Raw genomic sequence first — 26,521 nt, forward strand, 5'->3', positions numbered from 1 at the left:
CCCATCAGTGTAGAGCACCTTCATTAAAATGATTCCTCAAAAAATGAATAAGGGTTCTAGCGCAAAAGGGTTTTTTTGTGCAAAATGGCCCTGTCTACACTGGGGATTTTTCCGCAAAAATCTCTTCCACAAAAAGGATTGGAAGAGAATATGCAAATGAGAGCACGAGAAATGCTAATGAGTGCTTCATTTGCATTTCCTCTTCTGCAAAAGCCTGACAGTGTAGACGGAGCCATAGTGTATTAGCTCTTGCCTAGGTTAAGAGCTTAAAAACTCCTGTGACAAACCAAATACATTGGTGTTAATTGAGAAGGAATTGATCATTAAAACCTTGTCAGAAAGTGGTATCATACATACAAACTGTGCCTGATTAAGAATTGTATATCAAAGAATTGTGGTGTAAATGATCATGCTTGTGAAGTCATATCTAAACTTCTGTCTGTCATATTAGGAAGAAAAGGAGTTAGGAGAGAAAAGAGCAGCAGAACTTACTCGTCTAACTGGACTGTTTATTCTTAGAAGAACACAAGAAATCATAAACAAATTTCTCCCACCAAAGAAAGAGACCATACTCTTCTGCCGACCAACAGACTTGCAGCTTGGACTATATAGAAAACTCCTTAGGTCTCGAGTTGTTAGATCCTGCCTACAAGGAGTACTAGAAAACAGTCCTCATCTGATATGTATAGGAGCTTTGAAAAAACTCTGCAACCATCCATGCCTTTTGTTTAAAGCCATAAAGGTATCTACTGTATTTTGCTTCAACACAAATTAGACATTCCTACATAAAAAAGTCATTAAAATGAGTTACTGTTGAAAACTGTATCAGTAGAGTTCTACAAATGCTCTCTCAAAATGATGTGCTTTAGAGTTTTCAAAAAATGTAAACACTAGAAAGTCTGGAAGGGAACAATTTAGGATCCAGCCAATTTCCCACTGCTATACAATATTTCCTCATTTTTATGGCCTTCATTGACTTATGCTGCCCACTCAGCTTTAAATTTACCCCCTAAAAATTTGTAAAAATACATACAAATGTTACCATAACAAATGAGTAGTTTATAAAAACTTTTCCCTTCCAAGGGATAGATTTGAATTTTTTGCAATCCATTGGCTGTTTCTAACTGGCTCCTGCTGAAACCTCCATGTCTATTAGTCTGCATAACACAAAGAAGTTATCTGCATCTATCTCTTTACCCTCCATTTCTGAAGCTCCATTCCTTGAAAGTTATATTGAAGTTGGGAGCCAGGCTATACACTGCAAATCTGAGGAGGGAGGGTCTTCTCCATCTCTAATTTCTGTGATATCTAACCATGTTCTGTATTACTGATGTATAAGGAGATATTACATTTTACATCAAGAACATATTCACTTGTTCTGAGATCCAGAAGGAAAACAAAGGTTGATTGTCTGAAAGTCTCTGAGTGAAGACAGTAGGAGTTAAAAACAAGGGAAATGTCATGTAGTGGGCTACCATATCAAGAGAAGGAGGTGAAAAGCATTTATAGAACAAATAACAGAAGTATGCAATTTTACCAACTTTTACAATTTTTTTTTACAAAAACCACCACATTAGAGGATCATATAACTGCATATCCAACTGCATATCTGTGCCGGCAATGCCCCTCTGCCATATATATTGGCCAAACTAGATAATCTCTACAAGAAAGGATTAATGGAGACAAATCAGATATTTGAAAATGTAATACACAGAAACCTTCAGAGGGGTTACTGAGTTAGTCTATAACTGGAAAAACTTAAAAAAGAACAAATAGTCTAGCAGCACCTTAAAGACTAACAAAACATGTAGATGGTATCATCAACAGAAACCTGTTGGAAAACATTTTAACTTGCCCGGGCGCTCATTAATGGATCTCAAAGTTACTGTTTTATTGCAAGCCAATTTAAAAAACCAGCTTGAAAGGGAGGCTGCAAAGCTTAATTTCATTTACAAGTTTAATACCAGCAACAGAGGTCTAAATAAAAGACCTTGTGTGGATGGCCCGCTACATTCCACATCCTAATGACATAAAAAACTAAACACAGGGTACTTAAGAGTAGGGGTGTAATAGTATAGTTAATTAACTGATAAGCAACAGTTTATAGGTTAATGCTATCGACTACATGCATTTCCCTCCTCCCACCCTTGCCAGTAAATTTTTTAGCAGGCTGGCCAGCAGCCCAGCTCAGTTCTGGTTTGCACTGGGTCTAGAACCTACTCCTGTTGCAGCTCTGCATTTAAAGCATGTTAGGAGCCAGGCAGGCAGGCAGGCAGCCTGGCTCAGTTTTGGCTCGTGCTGAGTGGGAGCTCAGACTCACCTCAGACAGGGGCTGCTGCCATGCCACGCTGCTGCCTCTTTATCAGAGTCAGCAGCACTGGGCAACAGGTAGCTGGTCCACAAGGGACACTGGTTTTTAAATTGGCTCCCCTCGTGGACCAGCTCCCACCTGACACCCTGCACTGCTGACTCTGATACAGTGGCTGCCAGCCCTGCCCCTGGTGACTACAGAATAGTCAACTAACCGATAAGAATTCATGAGGTTACTTGAGTATTCAATTAACCAATATTTAACATCCCAACTTAAGAGCACTTAGTACCCACATGTTCAGTTTCATTTAGCATGGACACTCTAATTGACAATTTTTCCCCCTTTGTTTTCCTTCTTTTCCTCCTTCATCCCCTCTTTTTCTCTGCAATTTATTTGGAACCTGGACTCCTTAACTGTATTCCTTTGAAGAAGTGGGTTGTGCCCACAAAAGCTCATGATACCATCTACAAATTTTGTTAGTCTCTAAGATGTCGCAAGACTATTTGTTATTTTAGAAGTATGCAAACATATGACCTCATATTAATGGGGGATTTTAACTACTCAGATATCTGTTGAAAATGTAGCCTAAGAAAACATAAAATCTCCAATTGGAATGTGTTGGGGACAGCTTCTTCTTTCTGAAAGTGGAGGAAGTAACCAGAGCTAGCTATTTTAAACTTTATTCTGCAGGCAGGAGGTGCTCCAGTGTGGCCAGGTCCACTTCCCACCCCTGTTTAAGTGGTTAACCAGTTAAACATAATGATTAAATGGGATTTTATAGCTCTTCTAGGTGCAGGGTTGAAAGCTGAGCCTTGCTAAGGCTGAAGCCAGGGAAGGGGCTGGCAGCTGGGGACACTGCTGGCGGTGGGACCAGAGAAGAGCTCGAGGCGGGAGCGGGGGGAGAGGACTGGGTGGTGCTCCCTCGCTGCCCCCCAAGGGAGGGGGAATTAGCCTGGACCCTGCTGAGCCATGTACCCTTGGATTTTTCTGCACATCTCCCACAGTTTGGGGACTTCTGCTTTAGCGTTAACATCTAATAGAGATGAATGGAGGAAGTGTAAACCTCTTGCAAGAGTGCAGGAGCTGTTATTTGAGTCTGTGTGTCTGTGACAGAAAGAGGGAATACTGTGTTCATTCAGTAAATTTGCTTCACAATTGTAAATGTTAGGAACTTTTTTTAACATGAAAGCTTAACTCCTGTAGAAATTGATGGGATAGAGAGAGTTATATAGACACAAGTTGGCTTTATTGCTGTTATTTTATTGTACTTGATATAGCCATTATTAGATTGTAGTTAAGTGATTTTACTATTTTTCCTCTACCCCTTAATTCTGGCTCCATTATCTCTTTGATAATTGCTCTTCATCCTCTTAGTCCAGTAACTTAATCTCTAGCTGGGAAGAGTACAGTTTTCTCAAAAATAAATGCCTGTTGAGCTCTGTAATAAGATGGCACAGAATGCAGGAGCGGCAAACAAAGCATTAGTGGGTCTGGCCCACGAAAGCTCATCATCTAATAAACCATCTTGTTAGTCTTTAAAATGCTACATAGTCCTGTATTTTGTTTCAGCTACACCAGACTAACACGGCTACATTTCTATCACTATTTTACCTCTCATGTTTCTGATGTGAAGTAATTGCTTTTAAATTGGAGAATCAGGAATGAACCAACAGTATTTTCTTCGCCATCCTCTATTCAATTGTAGATAAGACCTTAGTGTATAGGGTATAGAATCAAGTTTAATTTTATAATAATAAGTTGTAAAAATTGCATTAGAACTAGTGTTGTGATGTTATCAGCCAGAACTTGTTTGTTCATTAATATCTGTGTATTGGTTCTTGGTCTTGTGTCTCTCTGATGCTTTTTGTAACCATGAGAAAATATTGACACATCTTTTTGATTAATGCCTTTTCAAGAAGTCATGCAGCTATCACAGTTGAAGCTTTTTTTATAGGAAAAAGAAAGTAATCCAACTTGTGATGAATGTGAGGAATCCAATCTTTATGAAGGTTTAAGAGATATTTTCCCAGAAGATTATACCTTCACCACTTTCACTGAAACTGACTCAGGAAAATTACAGGTGCTTGCAAAACTGTTGGAAGCTATTTGTGAACTCAGTCCTTCTGAAAGGTGAGAGGAAAAGCAAGGTAGGAGAGAAGTATTAGCTACTTTTGAATTTTAGATAATTCCTTTTATTATCCCACTTTCTGTTTTCACGTAAGCATGATGCCAAAATATTCACCCTAAGGCATCTGTCATTCCTGCACAGATATCAAGTATACTTACTCAAATGTACATGTAGTCTACTTGATAGCTTTGCCTCTTGTAAAAATTATTAACATAGGAATTATGCTGGTGAACACTTGTCCAAGTTTCTGTTTTTGTTATTTCTGGACAGATACCTAGGGTTTTTTTTATGCTGAGCTCTACTAACTAAGCAGATGTTTCACACTGAAACTACTGTTCTGTGACACACAGAGACTTTCCAGTACTTTGTATCTCTTGGGGCAATCACTGAATGTGCTCAGTATTTTAAAATGTTCAATAAAATATTTTAATTACTACACTGTGAGCTCTCTCCTGTATAGTCATGTTTATGACTAGCTGTCATTCAGGGTTTGTCTTCTGCTCCACTTTAGGAGATGTTAGCTGTCTCTAAGTGCTTTTCAAAAGAGGATGTCAGAAAGAAGCACTCTCCAGTATGTCAGCTCAGCAGGAATTGCTATCTCCTCCTACAGTTAATTTACAGCAGAGGTTTTCAAACTGTGGGGCATGCCCTTCTAAGGGAGCACAGAGAAATGTTCATGGGGGCAAGCAGCAATGCTAGGCAGCCTGGGCATCAGCCCCATGCAGCAGGGTTTGAACAGGAAGTGCCACCTCCACCCACTATTTTCAGACCTTTTTAGCTGAGCCCCCATATTGAGTTATAGTTTTTGGTTGCACACTCTTAACCCAGTGACATGGAGTATGGGGGAGACACCAGGCCCTGCACCCTTATCGGCAGCCAGATGTGACTCTCAGCCAGCAAGTAGAACAGAAGGTTTATTTGTTGATAGGGACACAGTGTAGCACAGACTTGTTGTTACAGAAACCATGAGCATTCATTACACTCCATTTTGGGGTTAGGGGGCCAGAGCCAGTGCTCTGGGCCCTTGCCCATCCCTCCAAGCCAGCTAGACTCTGTTCTCCCTAAGCCAGCTGAAAAACTAAACTCACACACCCAGCAACTGGGCTCAGCCCTCTAGGCTTCCCCGCCAACAACTTTGTTCTGCTTCCCAGTCCCAAGGCATTATCTGTTATCACCTGGTTCTCAGGACGTTAGAGACTGACATGCTTGACACAGTAAGTCGCACCCAGCCTTCCCCTCCTCATCCAGATAGTATTGCAGTGCCCAGAGAAGCTGAGGCTCGCGTGTGCCCACACACAGACACACACACACAGAGTTACTACAGGACAGTAGAATCACATACAACACAACAAAGCAAACAGAGTGAATACAAGGACTACAAGAGTGAATTCAGTCCCAGTGTCACACCCAGACACGTTGATGACCCACTGAGGTGAGTTGTGGGTAGAGGTGGCTCTCCCTCCCTGAGCTCCACCATGTAGTGCTGGCCCAAGTCATCTGGCCTTGCTGCTTGCCCCCTAAATGTTCTTCTATGTCCCCCGGGGGTCATGTTGTCTCTGCCTGTCTGAGATGGAGATTCACAGTAGACTACATTATTTGAAAAGGAGTGTGCAGTCTAAAAAGTTTGAAACCCACTGATTTACAGCTCGTGCTGAGGCATTACTTTGTGAAACCTCATTCAGTTAGGTGACCAGGTGTCCCATTTTTAAAAGGGCTGTCCCATATTTAAGTCCTCCTGCAGGAGTCTCAATTTTTTCATAAAAATGGGGAAATTGTCTTGTATTTTCTCATCTCCTCCACTCCATCGTTACTAGCAGGACTTGGTCCTGGCTGAATCTCTGCTCACCAGAGGCATGCCAACCAGCAATGAGCATGTGCGTGGGTGTGTCTAGTGGCTAACAGTGGGGATGGGTGTGCAAGACTGGCGATGGAGAAAAGATGGAATGCATGGGGCTGGCTGCTTCCCCTGCTGGTCCATCAGTGCAACCCACACTGTGTGCTGTGTGTCAGCCTGCAGAGCTCCATCCTGTTTTTAGCTGGCACTGACTCCAGTGGCTGGTGAATGTGGGCAGCCAGCAGCCAGTTATGTATCACCTCTACTACTCACCCTTCGGCCCCTTATATGCTTCCCTCTCACTGTCCTCTGCTGCTTTGCTCCTTCAAACCTGGCCCCCAGTTCCACTGCTCTTCCATAACCTACCACCTTCTTCCCCCCTCCCCCTTCCCAGAGGGGTATGTTCTACTCCCAGCGCTGCATGGAGAGCTAGCTCCTGATTAGAACACTAAGCTCACCAACAGCTTGGCCAGCCAGCTCCTTCCTTCCCATACTGCCACTGGCTCAGCCAGTGCCCCCGGGAAAGCCCCAAATCCATAGTCCAGGGCACTGGCCAAGAAGAGCCCAAGTCTACATATGACAAAGCCCCACACAAGAGGTTTTGGGGGAAGCCTCTTCACTCCTCAGTTAAGTTGTGGAGTGGTGTGAGGGAGAGGGCACTATTTTCAACCTGTCCACATCCTGAACCTGCTGGCTCCACAGAAGCCCCCAGGGCAGGGGGTTAGCTCTCTCTTTACCCCTTCCCCCCAGCCCTGGATCCTGATCCCAGGGAGTGCAGGGCTACTCCATCCCCTAGGCATCCATCTCTGCTGGGCCACCTCTCTGGCTTAGTTCACTGTAGTCAGGTTCCCAGGGTCCTGTTGCACAATGCATCCTTAAGACTTAATCCCTTCCTGCCTGCACTGTAGCCAGGGGATAGGAAGTAGCTGGATTATGTTGGTGGCCAGCAGCAGCCTGGACATGTTAGCTGCCTTTTGACGCTGTGTGGGTAGGAGGAAAGAAAAGGCTGCTTCCAGCGGCATGGGAGTGGTGGTGGGGGATAAGAGATGAACTGTGCCAGATTATCTCCCCCCTCCAGCCAACTCCCTTGCAGCTGGAAGTAGCTCCTTCCCTCTAGGGATGTAAAATCCTGGTTAATCTGTTAATCAGTTAAACGGGGTGGGCAGGGGAGGTGGGTGCTCAAGCCAGGCTGGGCCCATTGTGGGCAGGGGCTGCTCCAGCTGCACGTAAGTGCCGCCTCTCCATCCCTCTACACACGGTGGACCCTGCAGGGCTGGAGCTTGGTAGAAGACTGTTCCAGCCCACCAGTTAAGTATTCACATCCCTCCTTCCCTCCCACACAGTGTTGAAAGGCTGTTCCTGGCCATGTTGTGGTCTGAAATCTGGGGAGGAAAGATGGATGGCAGAACAAGGAGCAAATGTCTCAAGTTGCAGTGGGGGAGGTCTAGGTTGGATATTAGGAAAAACTATTTCACGAGGAGGGTAGTGAAGTACTGGAATGGGTTACCTAGCGAGGTAGTGGAATCTCCATCCCTAGAGGTTTTTAAGTCTCGGCTCTGCCCTCCTAATCATTTGGTTGCCCTCCACTGGACACTATGCAATGCATCCACATCCTTTCTATATGGGGGCCCCAGAACTCCAGATGTGGCCTCACCAGTGCTGAAAAAAGAGAAATAATAACTTCTCTAAATCTGCTGGAAATGCTTCTCCTAATGCACCCCAATATGCCATTAGCCTTCTTGGCTACAAGGACACACTGTTGACTCATATCCAGCTTCTCATCCACTGTAATCCCCAGGTCCTTTTCTGCTAAATTGCTATTTAGCCTGTCAGTCCCCAGCCTGTAACGATGCTTGGGATTCTTCTGTCCCAAGTACAGGACTCTGCACTCGTCCTTGTTGAACCTCATCAGATTTCTTTTGGCCCAATTCTCCAATTTGTCTAGGTCACTCTTGACCCTATCCCTACCCTCCAACATATCTTCCTCTCCCCCTAGCTTAGTGTCATCCACAAACTTTCTGAGGGTGCAATCCATCCCCTCATCCAGGTCATTACTAAAGATATTGAACAAAACCGGACCTAGAACTTATCCTTGGGACATTTCACTTGAAATCAATCACTAACCAGACATCGAGCTGTTGGGCCTGACAATCTAGCCAGCTTTTTATCCACTTTACAGTCCATTTATCCAATCCATACTTCCTTAACTTGCTGGCAAGTATATTGTGGGAGACTGTATCAAAAGCTTTGCTAAAGTCAAGGTATATCATATCCACTGACTTCCCATCCACAGAGCCAGTTACCTCATTGTGGAAGCTAATCAGATTGGTCAGGTATGACTTGCCCTTGGTGAATCCATGTTGACTATTCCTGATCACTTTCCCCTCATTCAATATAATCTTCCTCTGAGATTAAAGGGGAAGTTTGGATATCTCTGAATCAAAGCAATTTGCAGTTATAAGTGTATCAGATAAAAACATTGAAGTAGTAGCAGTAACTGTGAGTAGCTTGGAGCTCGGGAGACCAAGTTTACCAAAATTATCAGCAATATTTGCAAAGTCCTTTTCCCTCCTTTCATCCCATTTGATTCAAAATCCCATCTTGGGGAGGAGGAATTGTATTCAGATAAATGCCAACCAGTTAGCCCACCTGTAATTCTACCCATTCTCAGAAATCCTTCTTATTGTGTGGTGGTACCCCTCACAGTAGCTTTTTCTTTTGGTGGAGTCTTAGACATTAGTTAACATCCTTCTCAGATACACAAATTACGTGTAAATAAATGTAAGTAGAAATGTTAGAATCCTATCTCTGTGGTTGGTCCTGTTTGTACAATAAAGCAAAATCTTTTAAAAAATAATAGTTTATTTGAATTCTTCACAGTAGATATGACGTATTTTTATTTGAAATGCCAAATACTTCACTTTTCAAGAGAGGTGAGTAAAATCAGGCTGATGTGTAATTTTGGTCTGAGTTCTGATTTGATTTCTTCAGTTGCCTGCAATAAATAAATATAATATTGCTTCATTAAATTCAACTACTTGTGCACAACATAATAATTTCTTTATTTCTCTGACAGAATTGTCTTGGTATCTCATTACACCCAGACACTGAATATTTTGCAAGACTTGTGCAAACATTATGGATACTCTTATACAAGACTTGATGGACACACTCCTATCTCCCAGAGGCAACAGATTGTGGATAGTTTTAATAATAAATTCTGTTCAACGTTTATCTTTTTGCTGAGTTCAAAAGCTGGTGGTGTAGGTCTGAACCTTATAGGAGCATCTCATTTAATTCTGTATGATATTGACTGGAATCCAGCCACAGATATTCAGGTTTGATATAGTTGTTACATAAGGGTTGGGATGTGGACTAAATATTTTTTTAATTGATGAGGAGATTGATTCTAAAGTATTGGACCTTAAACCTCTCACTGGCCCATGATTGAATATTGCCCAGATTGCATCTAGATGTAATTATGGGGGGGAAAGGAAGGAAAAATTTTCTGGCAAATTGTTTAAATTAGCTTCATCTCCATATTAGAACCATATCTGCAGGATTTCCACAAAATTTTGTAATCCATATTAATCAGCTTTTGGGTCTCTTTTTGAATTGTGACATTTAGCCAGGAGATGCTTATCTCCAATTTGAATATTCAGAATAAAATTAAATTAGAACAGTTGATTGGGATAAAGGAGGAGCATAAAAGTGTAGGGGAATACATCTTGGGCTCCCCTGGAGGGGTCTCGCATCTGGCCTAGCTCTCCATTGACTGATTTTCTAGTAGAATAGTTTTCTTATGTTTCCCAAAAGAAAATGAAATTAAAACTGATTACCATTCTGTGTGATGTATGCTGATGAGGAAGGAGCTGAGCTCTATCTCAGCTAAGGGCAGGGTACCAAGCAGCTTGATGAAAGGGACATAATCAAATGTCAGCAGATGTTACAAGAAAAAAGCAGTTACTGCTATGCTTATAATGATTACAGTGCCTCTGTAGGTAGTATTTCATCAAGCATAAATGTGCCTGGATAAAATATTTTTAAAAGGCATTTAAAAAGTTTTCTTACAATTTCAATAAATTGCCTCAGATTGTACAGTATAATTGCCTGTCACCTGAGTGGAGCCCAGAGGCACCCTGCTTTGTTCTTGTTCCTGATCTTCAGCAATGCCATCATGTGGCCATTTGTCATATTGCTTGAAATAGTCTAGTAAAATCAGCCACAGTTGCAGCCTGCTAACTACTCACATTTGTGTTGTGTGCACATATGCAGAATATGTACTTGTAACGTTAAATTGTTCAGCCAAATGAACAATGTCAAGTAATTTTTTTAAGATGTAAAGGTTTTGTGCAAAAGCTGGTTTTCCAAACCCAATCATAATATACAGGTTTTCGTGGTTTTTATACATTTTGAAAAAAAGCATTTTGGGGTGAAAAATTTAAGTACTCCTATCCCGTGTTAAAAACCTAAATCCAACACAGTCACACTAATACCTGAAAACCACAAGTGAAACTAGGCCTATACAGAAATGAAATGGACTAGTCAATTTTCATGTGGTAATCTAAGCAGGGTGGAAATAAATGGTAGAAGCAAATTAGATTTTAATAATATTTCAGTTTTAATAATACTCTTTAATAGTAACACAGATTAAGACAATATTTTGATAGCATCCCTTTAAAGAGCTAGCAAGTGCTAAGAATTTGATTTAAAAAGAGTAAATGTTTTAGCTAATGTTTTTTGTGTAATGAGATTGAAATAACATCTTTGCCTTTTTATTTTCTTTAGGCAATGGCCAGGGTGTGGAGAGATGGTCAGAAACACACTGTGCATATTTACAGACTGCTAACTACAGGTCAGAAATATTATAAATGTAAACATTACTCTAACATTGCCTAGAGGGAGGCAAATCTTGACAAGCATAAGATGATGATGGGGAAGTTGTGGAAATAAATTTGTAATTTGAAAGCATTTGCATAAGACTTAGTCACTGAAGATAAACACCTCTCATAGTTGCAAAAGGCATAAACACGTGCCTTTGTTTTGCTCTCTGGTTATTCTTTTAGTAACTGAAGGTAATGCTCCAGCATTTCCAACTGTGCAGTTATCAAATAACTAGAATCCACCTTTAGAATACTTGTCTAAAATTAATCTTATGTATCTGCTATTTTTCAATGCAGGCTCAATAGAAGAAAAGATCTATCAGAGACAGATCAGCAAGCAAGGTCTTTCTGGGGCAGTCATAGACCTTTCCAAGACATCCGAACACATCCGTTTTTCCACTGAGGAACTTAGAAATCTTTTTATACTACATGAAGATTCCAACTGTGTTACCCATGACCTCCTTGAGTGCAATTGTATGGGAAAGAAAGACCATCAATGTGAGTTTTCTGTTCTTTATCTCTTTGGCCCTTGCAGGGTTGTTACATCCATTTCCAGTGACAAATCTTATGTAGAAAAAACTGGCACCCACTATAAGAGGATTAAAGTAATGTAATTCTTTATTGGATTTTCATGATATTGCCTTATGCCTGCTTTTTTTTTTTCCAAATCTACAGTTCTCTTTCATGAGCTGAAGATGAGAAAAGATTCATTCCTTGAACTAATGAGCTCTACTTTTAACAGTCTCTTAAATCCTTAAAGCAATCAGGGCAGATTGGACTAGTGACAATAGTTATAATCAGGCAAGATTATTTATGAAACTCAGAGAAAGCATCAAAAGCAAAAATGATTAGATTGTACGAAGAAAGGACTAAATTATCAGTTGGTGTAAATCACTGTAGCACCATTGATTTCCCTGGAACAGTACCAGCTTACATCATTTGAGGATTTGGCTAAAGGTGTATTAATGCCCAAAATATAGATGACCATTTGTGGCAAGGTTACTCTCTAAAATTAGAAAAGAATTATTAGAAACAGTCAGCAGAAGGGGCAAGAACAGACCCATTGTTTCTGCCTGCCCCATGCCAAAGATATAAGTAGTGACACCTCCAGTGATGTTCCTAATTCCTCCCTTTTCTCTAGGAACCTTCCTCTTTTCAGGTCCTTTCTGTGTGATGTGGTGTTTGATACCTATTTGTGTATAGTTGATCTAAATTAGAGATAGGAATTTTTTTGTTTATTTTCATATATATTTTAAAATCTCTTACTCTTGTTTTCATTAAGGTAGCTCTCTGTCAGATCAAACTTATATACCAAGCTCAACATCTAAGAAACAATTTCTTCTGTTGCCCCATAAGTTCCTTTCTGATAGGCATGAGATAATGGGGCAAATGCTGATTTCTTCTCAATAGACACTGTTACCATAGTGTTGAGAATCAAAGAAATACCCAGACAACTTTAAATTGAATTTTAACAGCACTGACTAATAATGGAGTTGTTGAAAATCATTCTTCTAACATCGTCCTAAGTCTTCTTACCAGCAGATACAGACCAGAAATTAAGCAATGAAAAAGGGGGTTGAGTCTGCTTAGTTTTTTACATATCTCCATTAAACAGACTAGAGTTTTGCTCATTTCTCCTCTGCTCCCCTTCTCTTCTCACTTAACATCTGGCAGGGTTCATATAGTTAAGGAAATTATTATTATTATTATTTGGTTTTTCATTTTACTTTTTTGGTTAAAGCACGCTGGCTAGCAATCCACTGATTTCATTATCTTTGTGTTCTTTGGCTGAAAAGCCTGAGATTCAGTCCTTTGGGAAAAATATGAGCTAGTAAAATATACGTAGTATATTTTCTATGGAGTTACACATGACATTTTTTACCTAATATCCTGATAGTGTCTTGATCAAGAGCTACAGTTACAGGATTATTGTAGACCTTCCCAGAGGGAAAATTTTTGCACATGCACTCTTGAACAAAATGAGTGTATAAGTTGTTTGCATTATGCATGTCATATAGAGTTCTGCCAGTTTTCTCCCATCACATGGAATAAAAAGTTAGTCCCCTTCTAGGATGATATAGTTGGTACAGACCCTGACCCTGCAAACACTTATGCAATGAGTCCATTGAATACACCAAGATTACTTGTGCTTAAAATTGTACATCTGCATAAGTCTTAGCAGGCCTGGAAGTTTGCAGGCCTTTCTAGCTTCTGGGATCTTCTGCTGGCTGGGAAAAGGGTGATGACAGTGATTCTTCCACTAGATGTCCTTTTCCCAGTGTGCTCTTGAACCAGTCCTGAAGGCAGTGTTCATTTTCTGTTTGTCACGGCCATTTAACCATCCTGTTCATTTTAGCCTAAAGGAGCAGGGTCAAACAGCCACCTCCTTTTAAAGAGACTGTCATCTCAGAAGAGCTTTCATTTTCTGTGACATATGGGCTATTCCCCTCCTCTCTACAGTTCTGGGAGTGGCTCACTGTTGTAGTGAAGCTGCAGTGAAACTTGTCCAGGCCATGTCCCATTCTCAAGCTTCCTGCCAGAACACTGGCTGGTGTGCTTTGCTCCTGACCATTTGCAATCCATACTTTTAATTAGTTGTTTGGGCAATAGTGAGCAACTTATCTGTCCTCTTCCTCCTCCTGGATTGGGTAATTAGAAGTATGGTGGTCTTAGCTACCCAAATCTATTGCTTCAGCACCTTCCAGGTGGGACTACTTTCCCTCAGGCAATGGCAGAGCTGTCCTGCAAACACCAGACTACATAAAGGGGTGTTCGGCATATGAGGCAACATTGCAGGCCCTTCTTGCTTACAGCCAGCATGGCCAGAGCAGAGAGCTCAGAGTTGGCGTGGCATGTCCCCTCTTGCTTGGGGAGTTACAGTTCCACCACAGAGAAGCCTGATCAGGAGCTCTGAGCATGTTGGGGAGAAAGTCTAGAGGTAAAAAAGACATTTTACAGTCAGCCCAGGGTAAGTCCTGGGATGGAAGAAGAGCCTCATAAGAGATCTAGTCATTTCTTCCTTCTCTCAAGATTCTGAAGTTGGTTCTCAACTCAATGGACAGAGAAGCAGCACTCCTACACTGCTCCCCTTCTCCCTAGGATGAATTGGGGGTATTCTTATGAAGAGACCACACCTTCACATTATGGGGCTGGGACATAAAGGAGAACACAGAGACCACCCCCAGGACACTGTCATGCAGGGACCTCTGCAAACTCAGGGGGAAGAGCCAAAAATTCACAGGAAGCACAAAATGGGAAAGAAAAAAGATCTAAGATTTCATCCTCTAACGTGGACTCCTCCTCTTCTTATTGAGTCAGACTGTGAGCAGGATAAGAATAAAAAACAGCAAAAAGATTTGATAACATGTACAAAAATAAAAAATGGCATCTACTACACAGATTCAAACTGGTAAGGTATTAGATGAGATGCCAAAAGGCAAATCCCAACTTGAAACAGCAGTTCTGCTGCATTCTTTCTTTATGCATTTAGGGTGGAATAGGAGTACTCTGACAAGGGTAAACATATAAAGCAGCCACTCACTTGGATAGTATAAGATGCAGAATCCAAAAAATGCCATCCCAGAACTACTGAAGTGGATGCTGAGGTGGCATCATTAATGAAAGATATGACAAGCCCACCAGAAAGGGATTTTCCCTCCAAAGTTACAAGAGACAGAAAGGTAATGAACACACTCAGGAGGGATTTTGAGGCTTCCTTAGCCACAATCAAAGCATCCGTGTCTGTTACCTGATTGGCAAGAGCTATAGTGGCTTGGCAAAGTGACCTAATGGGTCTGGATGACAAGGACCTGACCATCCAGACTCAAATCTGACCCTAAGAAAATATCCCTACCTATAGCTTTAACTGCAGATGCCTCAATAGATGCAATGAGAGTCTGAGTCAGGGACCCTGCATCCAGTTCAGCAACCAACTGCCACATCTGGTTTTACCCCTGCAATGCAGTTGCCTACTCCCAGCTAATCCAATGCTCGTTCAAATTCACAGACTCCTCTTTGGTAAAAATGGATAAGGTAATGGCAGAATGCACATCCCAGCTGAAGTAGTTCCACCCTGCTCCATAGGGGCGTCAAGAAAGGACTACAAGCAGAAGTACCAAAGGGAAGAGGGCAGGTACATCAGAGGAAAACGTTGAAACTGTGGATTAAGCAGCAAAACCTGAGGTGGCCACAATACCTCTCACTATGATGTACTATGCTTCAGGCCCGATTTGCTTACAGGAGGCAGAATATTCCATTTCTTCGAGTAGTGTCTCTATGGGTGCTCCACTCTAGGTGCTGGTGCATCCACGTGCCGGCGATCGGAGATTTTTCTAGCAGTGTCACCGAATCTGTCTCACTCCCCAAGCGAAGCTGGCACTGAGCCACTGGGCCTATTACATATGCATATCTGCCACCATGACCACCATGGTATGCGCGTCTTTACGCTTACCCACTGCCCTTTTACCCCAGGCAATGGCAATCATGGGAGTGTTAGCACAAGAGTGAGATTTACAGGAAGTTCAGGAAAAACCGTATTACCTCTTGCGAACCTTGCAACCTCCTGCCTCCTCCAGGATCATCCTGCCCATGGATGAAGCTATTATGGACCCAGCAGACAACATTTGGCAGACCCTGGCATCCATCACTCCAAACAACAAAAGAGCGGACCAAAAATACTTTATTACACCAAAGGGAATAGACTTCCTTTTCACTTACCCTCCATCAAACTCCCTGGTAGTCAATTTCAATTTAGACCGAGCCAGACATCCCAATATTAGATCAAGAGCACAGGATAAGGACCACAAAAAAATGGACATTATCGGTTGTAAAGTATACTCCTCAGCCACCCTGCTCCTTAGAGCAGCAATTTATACCGCCATGCTAGCGGATTATGACTATTCGAATTACTCCAAGCTTCAAGATCTTATACAATACTTACCAGAACACAAGAGGCCTATCCTCCTCAACATTATGCAAGAGGGCCATACAATTTCTCACACCGCACTACAGTCCGCAATGGATGTAACAGACACAGCTGCACGGGTCAGCTTTCATGATGCAGAGAATATCCTGGCTCCAAGCATCAGAGGTTCCAAGGGATTTGCAGTAGACGGTCGAAGACCTACCTCTTGATAAGACCAATCTCTTTGCTGCAAAAACCGATGAAGTACTTCATTCGATGAAGGACTCCTTTACCACCTAAGAACCCTGGGGATGCACATATCCCCATTGAAGAGAGCAAGATACACTAACTACCAAGGAGCCATACAGACAGCAACCATAGTATGACTTCTGACAGAAACAAAGGCCGCAATGACGTAGGCCTCAATGCCAACACCATCAAACAACAGTGGCCCGACCTTCCACATCCAAGCAGCAAATGTGAAAATTTGGTCAGGGGCCAGAAAGACACTTTTCTTGGGGTCACACCATCGAGCACTTATCCATAGTTCAACCATCGCCTCTGCCTCTTTTTTTCAACAGTGGGCTCACATAACATTGGACACATGGGTCCTAGAGCTCATCCATCATGGTTACTCCGTCCCTTTCATTTCTCATCCCCCTATCCATCCTCCCACCCCATCTCTCTTCAGGGACCCTTCTCACAAGACCTTCCTCAAGCAAGAGGTGCTTCACCTCCTCCACTTAGGTGCCATAGAACCGGTACCAGCAGAGTTCCATGGCCGAGGGTTCTACTCAACTTATTTTCTAACACAAAAAGAATGGAGGCCCATTCTGGATTTAAGGAAGCTCAACAAATACATTGCTTACCAAAAATTCAAGATAGTGACCCTAGCAACAATAATTCCAGCATTAGATCAAGGAGATTGGCTTTCGGCTCTCGACCTTCAAGATGCGTATTTCCATGTAACAATCCATCCCATCCACAGGCATTTTCTATGATTCACAGTTGGCCGTTACCATTACCAATACCGAGTGCTCCCTTTTGGCCTTTTAATGGCTCTCAGAGTGTTTTCCAAAACTCTACCAGTCGTAGCAGCATGCCTACGTTGTCAGGGAGTCAATGTTTCCATACTTAGACGACTGCCTCATAAAAGGCACATCCTTTCAAGAGACAAGGGATGTGATTGAGACTACCATGAACCTCCTGCTCTGCCTTGTCTTCCATATAAACAACGAGAAATCCACGCTCCATCCTACTCAGATGTTAGGATTTATAGGAGCACATATCAATACTGTCAAAGCCAAAGTGACTCTACCCACGCACAGATTCAACTCCTATGAAATCTCATAGCAGTAGCACAGGTGACCCTTACCACAACAGTTCGCGAATGCCGAACAATCTTGGGCCACATGGCCGCCACAACCTACGTCATCAAGCTGATGAGGCTCAACATGAGGTGCCTTTAGTCTTGGCTCACCACACTTTACACCACATCCAGAGAACCCCTCTCCAAATTAATTACCATTCCGCCATGGTCCTCAATTCCTTGCACTGGTGGACAAATCTACACAACGTCTTAACTGGAGTTTCATTCCATCAGCTGCCCCTACACTTACCATGATGCATCACTCATGGGATGGGGTGCCCATCTAGGAACCATCACAGCCCAAGGCAAGTGGTCCTTTACAGAGCAAACGCTCCATATCAACCTTTTAGAACTGTGAGCAGTGCGGTATGCATGCCAGCATTTCCTACACCACATAGAATGCAAGACTATCAACATTATGACAGATAACACCACTCGCATGTATTATATCAATCAGCAAGGTGGTGCACGATCCTGGTCCCTATGTACAGAAGCTCTCAAACTATGGAATTGTTGCCTTGCGCACCAGATTACTCCTGTTGCCACTTACTGCAGACGCCCTCAGCCACAAGTTCTACGACCAACACGAATGGGAGACGTGCAAGCCCTCAATTACGTGTTCCGTCAATAACCTCCAGCAGAAGAGTAGGGGAACTCACCGCCCTAACAGCAGACAATTTGCAGCAAGGACAAGAATGACACTCCAGCCCCACCCTAAATTCCTCCCGCAGCATGACACACCCTCAACATCCGTAGAGCACTCACATTCTACATTGATCATACGAGACTCTGGTGCATAGCCCCTAAACTCTTTCTAGCGTTCGCAGAACAATTTAAGGGATAGGCTGTCTCTTCTCAGAGACTCTCCAAGTGGATCTCTTCATGCATCCACACATGCTACACCATTCACAATAAAGAACCACCAGGCACCATCACTGCCCAATCCACCAGGGCCATGTCCTGTACAACCAGTTTCCTCAAAAATGTACCTCTCCAGGAAATTTGCAACACAGCCACTTGGTCATCACACCACATGTTAGCACAACATTATGCTCTGGCATCCTCCATAGCATCATCCATGGCTGTCAGACAAGCAGTATTATCTTCTGTGACAACAACAGGGCTCCAAACCCACCTCCACGAGCCGACTACTGCTTTATAGTCATCCAGAGTGGAGTACCCACGGGGACAGTACTCGAAGAAAAGAGAGTTACTCACCTTGTGCAGTAACGGTGGTTCTTTGAGATGTGTCCCCCTGTGGGTGCTCCACTACCCTCCCTCCTTCCCCTGCTTTGGAGCCCCATGCTCTACTAGCACGGGTAGAGAAGGAATGGAGGGACTGCGCTGCACGTGCATCTAACAGCACAAGGGGGCACCACAGCACATGTGCAGTGCAGTGGATACTGCTAGAAAAATCTCCAATCGCTGGCACGAGGATGCACCAGCACCCAGAGTGGAGTACCCACAGGGGGACACATCTCGAAGAACCATCGTTACTGCACAAGGTAACTCTCTCGTCTCAAAAGAGTGGTTTCTCAGCCATGGATATGTGGATGAGTGTATTGAGTTTTAGTCCCTTAAACAAGCAGTCCTACCCCATCCTTTCTTCATCCACGTGGACCTGGCACCCTAGGGGCATAGGACAGATAAGGGGGGCTCGGGAGGTTGGGGGGCTTCTCCAGTGACTCAGCGGATGAGGATAAGGTAATCCAGATATGAGCTGGTGCTGAAAGGGATCTCACCCCTTCTGAATATAGAACTGGTTTCCTCAGAAGAAAGGTTCTTAGAGCTATGTTCCATATTCAGCATTGTCTAGAGCAGTTCTGGGACTCATCAGCTCAACAATGTATATATATTTTTAAAAAAGAGAGAGAGATTTCAGATGGAGGCTCTAGTTTCAACTGCAGCATTCTTATCCCAAGTAGGCCCAGGTTAACCAACCTGCTTTATCCAGTGTACCCCATTCTCAGGTGGGCCCCTGGCCAGCTGGCTGGTTTTTAACTAGCCTGGCCACTTTTTTCCTGCATTGCTGGTTGCAATATGCCCGGGTTTTTTCACTCGTAACTTGCAGGAGCAGTGGCTGCAGGGACACCAGAGGCTGCTTCCACTCCACTCCACATGGCTGATGGAGTGTTGCCAGCATGGCACACGCCTCCCACTCTGCATGCTGGGGCCCTCAATGTGAAGATGTAGCAGCTGAGGCTCGCTAGCAGGGGAAGGGAAAGGAACTAGGGCAGGGAAGCTGAGGCTCTCTGGGCTGAAACTACTGGGAGGGTTAGGTATAGGGGTTCATGAGCCTGGGAATGTGTCAGGCTGGTGGGAAGGGGTGCCTGGAACAGGAATAGAACAGGCAAATTGGTGAGAGGGCGTATGCTCAGAGGGGAAGGGGAATGGCAGGCTGGTGTGGGATGGACAGTGGTTGTTTTTTCTGTCTCTTGGAGGTGGCATCCCTGTTTGGCTCCCAACTAGGTATGGCTCAGCTCCACTTACTGCCCCCCATTATAACTCTCACTTGTTTTCTTTTTTCCTTCTTTCTTAGTGTTCACTGCTTGCTACTTCCCCTACGTTACAGAATTGTGGGAGATGCTGAGCTGCAGAATAGAAAATTTCTTAGGGAATGATTTTCTTCCTGCTAACAGCATCTCCTACAATTATGCCTGCCTTATATTGCAGTGGGAGGCAACCTGCGGCCCGAGGGCCACATCAGGGTTCTATGTATGGCCCAAAAGGCGTTTTGTTGGGTTGCCAGATTCCACTGGTTTCAGAATATGTCATTGTTTTGGTATCAGTATTACTAAAGTGACACACACATAAAGCAAGGGCATGTGATTGCACACAACACTGTTAGAGCTGCCTGCATCCAATCAAAACACTTCTATGATTCAGTTGGCTACAATTTACTTGGCACAGCCCACAAATTCTAAGCACATAAGTGCAGTCAGCAAAACCACCCCATCCCGAAAGAGTGTCTTTATTATGACAATCTTGTGTCCCCATTGAGATGAAGGAGGGGCACCCAGGCAGCCCACTCACAAGCCTACATTGTCCATTGATATTTTATGGCCTCATTAGCCAAGGGCAACACTTACTTTGTGTATTTATAGTTTGTGGGCCAAGTTGTCCACCTTACATAGTTCGCTGGTTGGTTGTCAGGTTATTGTAATTAATGGATAAGAATTCATCTCTATCAGCTCTGGAAGGACTGCTGTGACAGGAAGCTAAAAAAGGGGTTAGTACTAGCACAGGCTGCAATGCTAAGCCACTTATAGAACTGCAGAGAAGAGGGGAATAGCTCATGTGTCACAGAATTGCAGGAGATGCTCCTAGAAGAAAGGAAATGGTCACATAAGAAACTTTCAATTCCATCTGTGTAAGAAGACTTGTACTCTGGGATGGCATGGGGGATTTTTGTGAAATTAACAAGTAATTTACCTCTTTGTGTGTGTGGCTTTTATTGTTATAAAAGGTTGCACTTACTGTTCTGGAAAACAGAATACTGATCCAGACTGATTTTTTTGGTAGTTCTCAATCTCAGACTGTTTCACTTTCTCACTTTTCAGATCCTTCTCCAGAAAAGCTCTCTGTGTATACAGGTTGCCAGCATGGACAATATCAAGAGAAGGCTGATGCAAAGAAATCTCTTTCTATGTCACAGTTGATGCAATGGAAACACTTTTCAGGGCAACACCAGACACTTGATCCCTTCCTTGAAAGAATAAAGAAGCATATTTCTTTCATTTTCCAGAATGTAACCAATCCAGCTACTCCCACCTAATAAAATTAACTTATTTTCCATGTACATGATGTGCTTTGTACTCACTGGTGCCAGTCTTCTGGAGGAAAAATAAAGAAAGTACGCAATTGCCTTTATGTTGTTGCCAAAACTCAGTTTATGCTTTGTGTTTTTACAAGGAGGTTTCTGTATAAATGCACAGTTGTTGATGTTTTTTGTAACATCAGCTGAAAAATACCTTATTAATAAATAGCTATAACTGAAAGAATTTTAAAAATGTAAACATCACATAGATAATTTTCAGTGCTTTTCAACACATCTGCTGGTTCAATATGATAATTAATAGTGGTTAAGCTATTTTATACCATCTCCTAGTTAGGCCCAAAGTACTAGATCATTTTCTTTTAACAATAACAATATATTAAAAATAATAGAGAGATGGCAACTTACCAGCTGGGTGCTATAAGATGCATTAGGCTATATAGTATATATGTGATGTTTACAAGTCTCTAACTGGATTTGTCTCTGCAAAAATAATGGATCTGATTTAGCACTACTTTCCTCTAGCTTTACCCCAATATAATTCATGGTTTTGCTGGAGTTACACCAGCATAAAACTAGAATAGCATAGGGGTCAATCAAGCCCAGATTCTGAGACCAGAGCTTAATTGTACTCTACCATCTTTTATGAGAAACTGCAGTGCACGGTGCATTTAGTTGGGGAAATTAACATTCTATGGTCCCCAGCTATACTCAATGGAAGTGTGTTATTTCTATCTGAATATATATGGTGAATATATTCTTCTGAATCTTAAAAACACCCATACATGCATAATATTAGTATGGTGGTTTCTTCCTTTATGTGATCAGGCATAAGAATCTGAAATAGCAATTGCTTTAAAAGGACCTTGTGTGGTATCTCAGCTGTGCAGTTCCTCTCTACAGGTAGAATATAAATCGTATGAACAAAAATGTACCATTATTTCCAGGAATACAAGGAATGTATAGAAAATGAAATCCCTTTTAATAAAGTTGTAATTTGGAAGTCATTTGGTATTTATTTATTTATTTATTTGTATTGGGGTAGTGCTGACAGATCCTAAACATTGGACCTCCATGTGTAAGATGATGTTCAAAGACAGAAGAATGGTGAACTATGCATGGTTTCTGGGTTCACCACTACAAAGCCATTTCTGGGTTCATCACTGCAGTAAATAACTACTTGATTTATTCATTTTAGTTGTTTACCAAATTTGCAGTACCCATAGCTCTAATTCCCACTGGCTCCACCATGAATCTGTTTGACGGTTTTCTGATGCACCTGTAATGGTATCTTAAGTGCAGAGAATTAATGCCAGGAACCAAAAAAGCACTGAACTTTCTAAATGCAGTGGTTTTGGGTAGACTAAGTAGGGAAGGGAGAAATTAAGGGGGGTACTAAAATATAAACAAATTAAGAAGGCAAATTGTGTTGCTGTATGAGTCGCGTGCTCCATTGAGGATCAAAATGAAATAATCTGATACAAATTATTTGTAGTCAAAACCTTTTAGTCTTCTGCATGGTCATTTTATTTTGGTGAATGTGTACCCAGATTCTCAGTTATGGTCCAGATCATTATTGGCTAGAATTCCAGCTCAATCAGTCTTTGCCAATTGTGCAGGTTATCACCCGGAGAACTTTGCAAAGTGAAATTTTGGCCTTTGCAACCTGATGCATATTGAAGGAAAATAGTTAATTGTGTTCTTTCCATGGAACAAAAATGTGATTTCTTAGTAGGCATATTAACATGGGCTCTGGGTTAAGGCCCAGCTGGGGAAGGCAAGCCCTAGCTCCACCCCTTCCACCTAAGGCCTGCCCCTGGAGCCAAGTCCCACCCACCCCCAGTTCAGTCCTTCCTGACCACCTGAAGGGCTAGGGCCACCATGCTGCAGCCTCAGCCCTTCCCAGCAACCAGGGAGCAGGACTGCTGCACCACAGCCCTTTCCCTCCCTGGTGGCTGGGGAAGCCGGGCTGCAGCCTTCCTGGAAGCTGGGGCATGTAGGTACTTTTGGGAAGGCTGTGCCTTCCCTTGCCTACATTACCTGCCACTGGTGCATATTAATATATAAAATATAGAACTCTGATTAATAATTCATTTAAACTATGCTGCAGAACAATACTTCCAGTACCTTGTAGAAGCAGTGCAAAAGTTGGGGGCATCAGAGATAACAGAGGAGCTGAGGGATGTTGGGTATAGGGGGGAAGAATATGAATCAAGATTTTTAAGGGGGCGAGAGGGACTATTAGGGAGCTTCCACTATGCAGACCCTGACTGACCCCTTGCTCTCCCATTCAGTACCCTGTTCTCATGTGTCCCTGCATTTCAACTCCCTCATCCTCATGTGACCCTGCATCCCTGTCCTCACGTATTTCTGTGCTCACACTTAGCCACCCCCATGCTTATGTGACCCTACATCCCTCCTTATGTCTCCATATGCCTGTGCCCCCATTCAGCCAGTCCCGTGCCCCTTGTAGCTCTTCACTTTATGCCCCTGCATCTCCCTTTCCCCTCTGATCCTGTGCTTCTACTCTTTCAGTCCTTGCCCCAAGTCTGTCCTCCCCCAGTAGCCCTTATGAACCCCTTTCTGACTGCTCAGCATCCCCATGCTGCCTGTCTCCCGATCTGTTCCAACAAGTGCAGTGAAAAAGGCTCTGCAGGCTTTCTTCCTCATCCTGGCTGAGGGTATGTCAACACTACAGAGTTTTGTCAGAAAAACAGTCATTTTTACGACAAAACTTGAGGAACGTCCACAATGCAATTGCTTTATTCCACAAGAAAATCGAAAGGACTGAGGGGTTTTTACGGCATTGGTAATCCTCATTCTACGAGGAAGAAGCCTTTTTGTGAAACAGCCCTTCCAAAAAAAGCATGTGTGGACGGGGAAGAGGGAGTTATTTTGGAAGAAGAGGAAAGAGGAAAAAGCACAAGTGCCCTGGTGGCCACTCCATCCATAGCAATCACAGCTTACATGTGAGAGAGTGTCCATTCAATCTGGAGGCTCTTTCGAAAAAGCAGATCGCTTCTTCGATGCACTTTTGCAGTGTGGATGCTTTCTTTCTGAAGTTTTTTCGGAAGATCTTCTGAAAGAAGCCTGCAGTCTAGACATAGCAGAGTGGCTGCTGAGTTCTAGTCCCAGAGCACCCTCTGGTGGGCAAAAAGAATTGCAGCAACTTTTCAGCAAAAAAGTTTTAAATATGCACTGTTCATTAATTGTACAAGAACACAATAACACAGAAGTCCCCCCAGGAATAAATACAATATTTTCCAGGCCTTAAGTCACCTTTCTTGAAGTGTGGTGCCTTGAACTGAACTCAGTACTCCAACCGAGGCCTTAGTGTTAGGTAGAGTAGAAGAATTACATATCGGCTACGTCTACACTGGCCCCTTTTCCGGAAGGGGCATGTAAATTTCAGCAGTCGTCGTAGGGAAATCCGCGGGGGATTTAAATATCCCCCGCGGCATTTAAATAAAAATGTCCGCCGCTTTTTTCCGGCTTTTAAAAAAGCCGGAAAAGAGCGTCTAGACTGGCCCCGATCCTCCGGAAAAAGTGCCCTTTTCCGGAGGCTCTTATTCCTACTTCAAAGTACTTTGAAGTAGGAATAAGAGCCTCCGGAAAAGGGCACTTTTTCCGGAGGATCGGGGCCAGTCTAGACGCTCTTTTCCGGCTTTTTTAAAAGCCGGAAAAAAGCGGCGGACATTTTTATTTAAATGCCGCGGGGGATATTTAAATCCCCCGCGGATTTCCCTACGACGACTGCTGAAATTTACATGCCCCTTCCGGAAAAGGGGCCAGTGTAGACGTAGCCATCCTGTATCTTGCTTATCACACTGGTAATACATCCCAGAATGATGGGCTTTTTTTTTGGGGGGGGGGGGGTTTGCAACAGTGTTATATTATTGATTCATATTTGGTTTGTGATCCACTGTAACTTCCAGATCCATTTCTGCAGTACTTCTTCCTGGCTAATCAATTCCTATTTTGTTGTACAAGTTATTATTCCTTCTAAGTTAGTACTTCATATATATCCTTACTCAATTTCATCCTTCTCAATTCAGACCATTTCTCCATTTTGTCAAGATCATTTTGAATTCTATTCCTGTCCTCCAAAGTGCTTAAAACCCCTCCCACCTTAATATAGTTTGCAAACATATGCATGTCCCTTACCAGACAACCCTCTCCAAAGGCTGAAAGAGAGCCTCTTTTGTCAAGGTGACCTGATAGTGTCAGCAGCAGCTCATTGTACTGTTTCTCATTGCAGTGAAGACTCAATGCACAAATCATCATACACAAGCCTTTAAAATTTAACCAGATTTCAAAAGCCTTCATATGGCAGCGTATAAAATGCAGATTTCAGGGTGAATTTGTAAGGTAAGACCTGTGCAACAGTCAGCTGAAATAGGGATCTAAGCATTTGCAAAAGACCCTGGACAAATATTTTGCTGCTATACACTAAAATAGCCACTGACCCAAAGTATGTTGCACAGGATTATCGCTCAGGTAGAAATAAAGCTTGCTCTCCAGTTTTCTATAGTAAAATCAGAGATGTGCATGAAGAGAGGCTGGTTTGCTGAAAAATTCAGCTGTAAATAAAATGCAATTTAAATTTAAAATTTATTAACTTCTTTGAAAGGCGGACAATACCCCATGATTTATAATCCAAGTGAAAGGCCACATCTTGTAAATCACTAAGGCAACCTGTACCCCGTAGCAAATGCTCTGCATAATATGGGGCTCAGTGCAGAAGACATAAGCAAGTACCAAGGTCCCATTTCCTATGTCTGGCCAGGCTGTGGCTCACTGTTGAAGTCCCATAATCTCCAGGGCAGGGTGGAAGTCAGTTCAGTCCTTGAAGTAATTTAGATCAGCCTCAGAGCTGCTCTAAAGTACAAATTGGTCTTGGTTGGAAGGGGATGTTATACTGGCTGAGGGAGCACAGAGCTCTCACAATGTCATGTGCAATCACCATGCACCTCACACGTGCCCATGCTTTAAATGTGTGTCATTTCTCATTTTGCCAGGGGCTGCTTGACCTTCCCCCTCCAGCCCCACTCCACCCCTTCCCTCAAACCCCCACCAGGCCTCTTCCCTTCCTCCTCCCCTGGGCACGCCTGTCTCTTCTCATCTTCCCTCCTAGCATTTTTGGAGCTCAGTGAATCAGCTGATTTTCAGCAGTCAAGTTTGAGGAGGAGGGGGAATGGGGCACAAATCAGCTGATTACGGTGCTTCAGAAGTACTGGGACGGAGGGAGAAGAGTAGGTAAGTGCAGGGCCCCCAGCGTGCAACAGGCACAGGGGGAGATGGCAGAGGGTGTTGCATAG

The 26,521-nt window shown here is 43.0% G+C and overlaps 1 protein-coding gene across 4 annotated transcripts in view; it reads left to right on the plus strand.

Annotated features, from left to right (window-relative positions):
* The window catches only part of RAD54B (RAD54 homolog B), an 87,520-nt gene extending 65,314 nt beyond the window's left edge, over positions 1-22,206 (plus strand). For all 4 annotated transcript variants that reach the window (XM_014571475.4, XM_006111004.5, XM_089776205.1 and 1 more), the window contains 6 exons: positions 452-742; positions 4,266-4,441; positions 9,350-9,611; positions 11,062-11,128; positions 11,454-11,654; positions 20,989-22,206. In XM_014571475.4, coding sequence (XP_014426961.3) covers positions 452-742; positions 4,266-4,441; positions 9,350-9,611; positions 11,062-11,128; positions 11,454-11,654; positions 20,989-21,203 — 1,212 coding nt within the window. In that variant the 3' untranslated portion in view covers positions 21,204-22,206. The remainder of the gene's footprint in view (positions 1-451; positions 743-4,265; positions 4,442-9,349; positions 9,612-11,061; positions 11,129-11,453; positions 11,655-20,988) is intronic.
* The last annotated feature ends 4,315 nt before the right edge of the window (positions 22,207-26,521 follow it).

This window comes from Pelodiscus sinensis, chromosome 2, assembly GCF_052426305.1.
Source record: "Pelodiscus sinensis isolate ZL-2025 chromosome 2, ASM5242630v1, whole genome shotgun sequence".
NCBI lineage: Eukaryota > Metazoa > Chordata > Testudines > Trionychidae > Pelodiscus > Pelodiscus sinensis.